At 43.2% G+C, this 8,098-nt stretch overlaps 1 protein-coding gene and 1 long non-coding RNA gene across 2 annotated transcripts; both read left to right on the forward strand.

Moving 5' to 3' along the window:
* Positions 1-1,423: 1,423 nt before the first annotated feature.
* Positions 1,424-3,970, forward strand: LOC125425623. Its single transcript, XR_007243397.1, has 3 exons — positions 1,424-1,538; positions 3,276-3,430; positions 3,689-3,970. It is a non-coding gene; the product is annotated as an uncharacterized LOC125425623 (long non-coding RNA).
* Positions 3,971-5,060: 1,090 nt separating this feature from the next.
* LOC125425622 (putative nuclease HARBI1) lies at positions 5,061-6,314 on the forward strand. Its single transcript, XM_048483193.1, has 2 exons — positions 5,061-5,222; positions 5,548-6,314. Exons 1-2 carry the CDS (start codon positions 5,061-5,063, stop codon positions 6,283-6,285), a joined length of 900 nt encoding a protein of 299 aa, XP_048339150.1. The 3' UTR covers positions 6,286-6,314.
* Positions 6,315-8,098: the final 1,784 nt, after the last annotated feature.

Raw genomic sequence — 8,098 nt, forward strand, 5'->3', positions numbered from 1 at the left:
CTGGCATCTTCAGAGATCCTCTGAAGATGCCAGCCACAGATGCAGGCGAAACGTCAGGAGAGAATGTTGCTAGAACACGGCCATACAGCCCGGAAACCACACAGCACCCAAAGGATCAGCTGTTTATACCTTTAAGAAAAGTGTTGCTGGATCAGACTTGGGGTCTATCTGATCCACCCTCTTGTTTTGGAAAAAGGATGGTGACTAAAAATATTGCAGTATAAGGCAAACGCTACATGCAAATTAATAGTAATAAATTCTAGAAAGTAAAACTATAAAAGTAAATTGTTCTATAATAAATACACAGTTGGGTTCTGTGGTAATTTTGCACAAACTGAAAGGGGAAAATACATAGCTATATCCACAACCTAGTGGAACCTAAAGACTTGGATTTAAGAGGACATAATTCCATTAAAATCGCATGGCCTTTAGAGCATTTTGATAGTCAGGTTTTTAGGATGTCAGCATTTATGCATGGTGCATTTGATTCATTTTACACCCTGATGCTAAGCTCTCATGTTCCAGCATGTGTGTTTCATGGTATGGTATCATCATGTATTAACATGATTTCATTGCTTTATGTGTCACCTTAAATTCTTACAGTTGCAATTCTATTGACAATTCCTTGGGATTAAGCCTTGTTGGCTGGCAGGATTTATTCTATGTAGACCTTAACTGGGACAGATGCCTATTTTATTGAAAGTGTGTACCTGTTAAGAAGTATCACTGAGAGAGGAGAGAGAATAGAGACAGCAACAGTGTGGTATGAAAACAGAAAGCAATTGAAGCAATAAGTGACTCAGTCCATATTCTACCAGTCAGCTACCAAGTAATATAAATTGAACAATTCACAGGCATACAATGAAACCCTGGTTAGTAAAGTAGGTTGTAAAGGACCTACAATGGAATAAATTTCAGAATACTTGGAAAGCATATTTATTGTTTTTGGGAAAGGAAAGTAAAAATTCAATATTAAGCAAATTTGTGTTAATGGAAAACTAATACATATATTAAAATTAAATATAAACAGATATATCTGAGATTATATTAGGAATAATATTAGAGGAGTATTACTTATGTTAAGACTATTAATTGTTTAATATATGATTGTTGTTTTTTCTTAACTCTCCAGATTCAGCTAACTCGGTGGGGAAGTTCGATACTTGGCTACTATATTATTTGGAAAGGGAAACCTTAGAAAGAATTAATTTTATTAATTATTATTAAACCAAATAGAATAATGTAGATAAGTTAGTGAATTGGTTAAATGGTATATGAAATGTTCATTTCACTGACTTTTGTGTATTGTTTCTTACTGTATGATATACAATAAATCAATTAAAAAAAAGAAAAGAAACCCTGGTTAGTAAAGCCGCATGAAAGTTAAACAGAACCTGGCATCAGCCTAAACTTGGGGTCTTTCAGAATCTTCAGAACTCCAGGGAAACTAATAGACTTCAGAACCCTCCATCGGTCGGCCCATCCATGAAGACTGTGTGATCCTTTTCATTTGCAACATTCAATCTTGGAATCTGGAGGTGTGTAAGTAGAAAAGCTGAAAGTAAATGGGGAAAAAAACAGAAGCACGGGGGCACTGAGAAGAGGTCACATTCCTGATTGTTACCATCTGGGGTGAAGTCCCACATAGCCCAGGAATGGGAATTGCGTGTATAAACACAAGCTAATTGGTGAGCAATGCAGAGGGACCTGAGGCCGCATTAATGAGAGAGCGGCTTTACGGCCACCAAGAGACAACTCCTGAGGAAGCTCAAGGCACGCAATTTGGCAAGTGTCATCATTAACCAACCTGACCAGGCGTCGCTGAGTTCCAACCCTGTAGCTGGTCGGCTGTCAGTTTCCGCACTCGGAAAGAAAAGGCGAGTCAAAATTGTCTTAAGTGAAACATCTGACACTTGACAGGCTGGTAATGATCTGAGGAAACCCTTTGCGAATACATGTTCAATTTATTATCGTACGTGGTCTCACCGACCACAAGGGTGTCCATAAGGAATAAAAGTGGGTGGAAATTTTATATATATATTAAACTAGGGTCATTCATCATTTATAAGACGTATTTAGTGAAGAAAGTGTTTTCCGGTCCTTATCCTTCCTGTTCTATTCATCTGCACGGGTTTGCTGACAGACAAAACAGTTTGCTTTGTTCACCTTGATAATCAAAGCAGGAGTGATTGAGCAATCCCATATGCCCTCGATCTGAGCTAAAAATAGCTTTTTAAATAACCGTATTTCGCAGTGCTTTGGCAGAGTTTAAAACACTTTAAATACATAATCTCAATACTGCTTACAACAGCCCTGTAAGACGAGGAACTGTTTATTGACCATCTGTCAATTGGTAGGTAGTTGCATTCAATACTCTTGGGACAATCATGCCTGGGAGTTCTCACAAAGCCCGATGTTCTACTCCACAGTACCACTGCACAAGCTTAAATCGCAGTTGTTTAAATGACAGTTCAATCAGACACAAATCATACAAATAAATCCTAAATAATTGCTGTGTTTTAAAATTGTCGTGTTCAATATTCACCAAAGTTGTCCTTAGCAACATTGATGGCTGCCACTCTACTTGGGTCAGCAGTACTTTTGTGTCCACACAGTTTTGCCAAAACTCAGCGCAGACCTGCACAGCAGGTGCTTGAATTGTTCGGCGCTGAACCAAACAGACTCTCTGCTTGGCTCATGTCTGATCGACCCAAACACAGTTAAGTTTGACTGTTGGACACGTTTGCCACAAAAGCTGCTGTATCCTTCAAAATTACACTATATCTGAAAGTGAAGCATCCATCCATTGCAAGCTGACAAATGACACCCATTACAACTTACAAGTACACGGAGTTCCTTTGATCAAAGGAGACACCCGACATTCTTAGCACGGTCATTTGTTGCCAGAATTCTTTTTCTGCCTTGAAAATTGCTTACAAGTGAGGCAATCCCACAGTCTTTCTTCCAACGTACAGTTCATTAACATTCTTCCCGGTTTTATGATCAAAGTTCTGTTAAGTCAGTTCCATTCCAGATTTTTCTTTCAATATCTTCCAACTCTTTTACAAACTCAATGTGTTGTGTATTTTTCAAGAGACCTTCTTGAACTTTTCCCATTAAATCCAGAGGGTGAAGACGTGGACATCTCTATACATGGGGGAAATGGCTTTACAGTGATAATGTGGAGCAGAATTCATTTTTAATAACTACAACTTAAGAATAATTAGCAAACCTGTACTTAATTTAAGGTTTCTTGACCTTTGGTTTCTTGGCAGTCGGTTTTCAAATGGAGTTGCTGGACTAGCTTAGATGGAACATTGGAGATTTGCAAGTTGCCACGGCCTCTCTACCTATAATTGGCTTAGCTGCTATGATGTCACAGAGAAGCAAAAGTAAATCAATTCACAAAAGAATGACCAACATGTGATGGGTTTGTATGACTTTTTGTTCTGGGTTGAGCACTTTTAGAGCCTTTTACTTCGTAGTTCTGGGTCACAAAATAAAGCATGCTGGGACTGATAGTACGTAATGCTGAAAAAACTGAACATAACTCTTAATGCATGCTTTGATGTCTACACAGAACATATATCCTTTTTTATTTCTATGGAGTGTATATACAATGTTATCCGCCCATTTGTGTACATGGACTTCCCACACAAATAATGATTTTCATCTTTGTGGCTTCTAGGCAGTCCCACGTGAGGGCCGTGCAGGCGCTTGCCAGCTGCAGGGATCAAGTGTCAAAAGATTCTGGAGACCTCAGCCCTGAAGAAATGCTCCCCCTTCCCTTCCCTTCCCTTCCCTTCCCTTCCACCTCACACCAAAATCAATGGCTCTTCCCGTCCAAACAGGCATGTGACGGAGGGGTGGAGGAGTGCTCTTCTCTCGGTTCTCCCTTCCCCCCACAAAGAGAGAACTTATGTAGCTTCAGCTCTTCAATTACCTGAGGTACTTCAATTATTTGCACTTCTTCATCAGGACTCAGGTATTCTCTTCGCTCAGAAACGAGTCTTTCCCTCATTGAGCTGGGATGATGTCGTTTAAGAAATGCCAACAATGCGGAACAAAGATGGCTCAGAATGACAAGCCTTGTGATCGCCTTATGTGTCTCAGAGAAGGCCACAATATGGGCTTTTTCGCACACAAGGTTTGCTCTGGAATTAATGCAATCCGCAGCGACTTCCCGACCTTTTTGTTGCCGTTTTGTCGCTCGACATCATTCACACATCACTCGGTTGATATGGATCTTCTTCTTGCTCCAGAAACCCCGGTGGTTTGCGTACGCCGCAGAGATACAATGCAAGCGAGAGTTCCTGATTGGCTGCGCTGGGCGATCCCGGAACATGTTATTATTAGTGACGTTTGGCCCCTGTCATCACGTTGTCACACTGTGACGTGACCACGTGATGACGACACTGCAATGTTCCCATTGGCTACCATAACCTTGTGAAATCTCACGGTGAGTGGGAAGAGATCTCGTCACCATTGGCTATCGCTCGGCTGTGTTCTCGCGGTAACAAATTCCCATGTTCTCAAAATATCGCTTCCTTAAACAGTTGCCTTGAATCCTGCTTTCCTGGTTTCCTGGTTTCCAGCACCTGGTCTGCTTCCTTGCGTGCGGTGAGCATAGTGCATGTTGCATATTGCACAGTCAGCCATGCCTCTGCAGCCTGAAGAGTCAGAGCTGATGCTAATGATTCTGCTGCTCATATGCCAATGGACCAGGCTTAGGGCGGCGGCACAAGCCATTATGCAGCCAATGATTGGGCATTCCAATGTGCCAGAGGTGTTCGCGATGGAATCAGACTCTGGACGCAGGTCACGTGCGTGTCGGAGATGGCTTGCATTAGCTGCTGTGGCAACACCCCGCCGCTTCGGGGTGCACCCGCATCGGAGCTGAGATTGGTGGCACAACTGCGTTTGGTCCTCCTGGAGTGATGAGGAGTGGGTCAAAAATTTCCGCATGACCAGAATGTTCCAGAAAATAGCACAGAGCCTTGTGCCCACACTCCAGCGGCAGGACACTCACCCCAGCGTTGCCCATTGAGATGAGAGTGGGGATGGCAATATGGTACCTGGCCAGTCCAAACTCTTTCCGAGAGCTTCGGCAACCATTTGGAGTGGGGACCACCATGGCTTTTGAGGCCGTCCATGAGTTCTGCAACACTGTGAGAGACATTCTCTTCAAGAGGGTTGTCCGTTTTGCAGATCCAGTGGGAAAGGTTTGCTCCCGCTTACATTCATGTTATGGCAAAACGGCTAAATACTGAGAGTTCTGGATTTATTTAAATCATTTTCAGATTGGGGGAAGCAGGGTGGCATGGCCAGTCAGGAGGCTTCCTCCCTCCCACACACCTGTCCTGACAGCCATGCCTGCCAGGCCTATTGGTTGGAGCTAAAAAGGGCAGCAATGCCAGCTACCGCCAGACACTACACCCCTGATCTGTAATGCACACAACCTTCTGTCACCGCCATGTGATCTCTGTTACAATTTGTCCAATTTTTTAAATGAAATGTACGGTTTCTTTGTTTCCCCATAACCTGCAGGTAATGCGAGGATTAGCCAACCTGGGTTTCCCGCAGTGTGTTGGAGCAATTGATGGATGCCACATCCAGGTACAGAACCCATTGGACGCCCCCACGGACTACATCAATAGGAAAAAGGTGGCCCCCATTGTCCTAATGGCTGTGTGTGACGACAAGGGTCGCTTCTTTGAGGTGGACATTGGTCACCCAGGAAGGAGTCATGATGCACACGTATTCCGTGGATGCCACTTCACGCAGCCCATGGACAGGGGTGTGTTCTTCCCTGTGACTCCCGTAATGTCAGTGCACGGGGTGGCCATACCACCCCTAATTCTGGCAGATGGTGCCTTCCGCTTGCGCAGGTGGCTTGTTAAACCATATGTTCCGCCTCACAACGCGATAGAGCGGTTCTTCAACAGGAAAATCTGCAGGGCCAGGTGCGTTGTTGAACAGGCATTTGGCCGTTTAAAGTCAAGATGGAGATGCCTCAGGTATAAATTGCCAATACGGGTAGAAAGGGTCAATGCTCTTGTTGCTACCTGCATAGTTCTCCATAACTTGTGTGAGGCAGAGGAACATGATGTCCCTGAGAATGAGAGCAGGGCGGGAGCCCTACTAACTCAAATGGAGGAGCAGCAACCTGTGATAATTGCACAGGATGAAGGCTGCCATGCTGAGGAGTGTAACCTTGCACAGGGGAAGGCAGTGAGAGTGGCCCTAGCAACTTTCCTGTACTGCAATCGTCCACGGCAGAATTAGTTCTGTCAAGGCTGGCCTACTGCTTTTGTTCCCCGGTATAGAAAGTACAATATCTTCATGCCTGTTTACCCAAAAATGCATTCCTGTTTTTACTATGTTAATAAACTTCATTAGTGTGTCAAGCTGTGTCCTTTTATTTAACTCTGTCATTTACTCGACTACTGTAACTGCCATTTCTGCAACCCGGCCTTGCCAGCTGACATCCATTGCACACCCCTCCCAAAGTGTCGTGCTGATGACCTAACACTGACAGCTGTGCGCATCAACACATGCCAGCAACGTTTCCGTGGGCTGGTCAAAGTTCTGTCAGCCACACCTTGACAGGCTGTGTTTTGGGAAGGGGAAAAGGAAAGGAGGCTGTGAGGGCTTTTGGGGTCTCCTTTCAGGAGAGAAGTGTGGGGTATACATTCAGAAATCCTCCTCTTATTCCACGGAGGGTGCCAGATGGTGCAACACAAAGGGAGCTCCCCTGGACTGTGACTTGTAGAACCAGGCTTCATTGGCCAGTCCTCCACTCAAATCCAAAAATAAGATTTTTGTAACTGGTTTCTTATCCCAGCTACACCACCATACTTCTTGCTTGTCTGTTGCAGTTTTTCTCTTCTAAATCGCAGTTGCATTACTCTGGCAATGCATTACTTTGTTGATAATAAATGTTGGTTAATCCCAGCTATTGATAGGATGCAATGAATATCTTTGATGACCGTCAGGAGCTTAGGTGTAATACTTGATGCCTCACTATTTATGGAGACTCAGATTGCACAAGTAGCCAAACTGGCATTTTACCATCTTCATCAGGCCAGGTTACTGGTTCCCTACTTATCATGCCCTGATCTAATCACAATGATCCATGCAATGCTAACCTCCAGATTAGACTATTCTAACTTGCTCTGCACTAGGCTGCCCTTGAGGCTGACCTGGAAACTCCAGCTGGTTCAAAATGCAGCTGCATTCGTCCAGTCCTCTGCCAGCTGCATTGGTTGCCAGAGAAAAACTGAGTCCAGTTCAAGGTTTTGGTTTTAACTTTCAAAGTCCTGAGCAGTCAGTATCTGCTGGACCACCTCTCCAAATCCATCTCCATTGCTCAATGGATACCAACTTGTCGGTAATCCCTGGCCCAAAAGATATCTGGCCATCCTCAACCAGGTAAACACAAATGAAACAGAGTGTGGTGGGGATAAAGCCAACCAACAACAACAACAAAAACCGTCACTAATGACTACTAAAAAACTGTAACAAGTATGTATTAGATAAGTAAGAGTCAGAAGAGCACAACATGCATAAAGTAATGGTACAAAGACAGAGCGAACAACAACAGATTAAAAAGTGCAATAAATACAGCTATGTGCTGAGAAAGTACCAAATAAAATCTACAAGCCAGAGAACCGGTTAAGTGTGCAGCACAGTGCAAACAGGTAAGTGCAAGTAAAATGTAAAAAGGGTTCTCCAAGGTGAGAAGAAGTCTTCAAGTGTAAGGAACATCTAATGAAGTAGGAAAGGACGGGACCATCCGGGTCTTCTTCCTGATTCACAGTTTCAGCAGCAGAGCAGTTTTTTGAGCCTGCCCATAAACAGGTGCATTTAGCCACAATAAGTAGCATATATTTAAACAATCTACAATGTAATAGAAAATACTTTAAATAATACCATACAAATTAATAAATGTGATATAAATATACATCAAATTTTATATTGTTAACTAGATGAGAATCATATAAAATACAATAAATATACCCACATAAGCAAAAATGGCTGATTAAAAATCCAAACTATTTCAAGGATAGGTACTCAACTAAGCCCAAGTTCCATATCT

The sequence above is a fragment of the Sphaerodactylus townsendi genome, unplaced genomic scaffold (assembly GCF_021028975.2).
Source record: "Sphaerodactylus townsendi isolate TG3544 unplaced genomic scaffold, MPM_Stown_v2.3 scaffold_969, whole genome shotgun sequence".
In the NCBI taxonomy this organism is placed as follows: domain Eukaryota; kingdom Metazoa; phylum Chordata; class Lepidosauria; order Squamata; family Sphaerodactylidae; genus Sphaerodactylus; species Sphaerodactylus townsendi.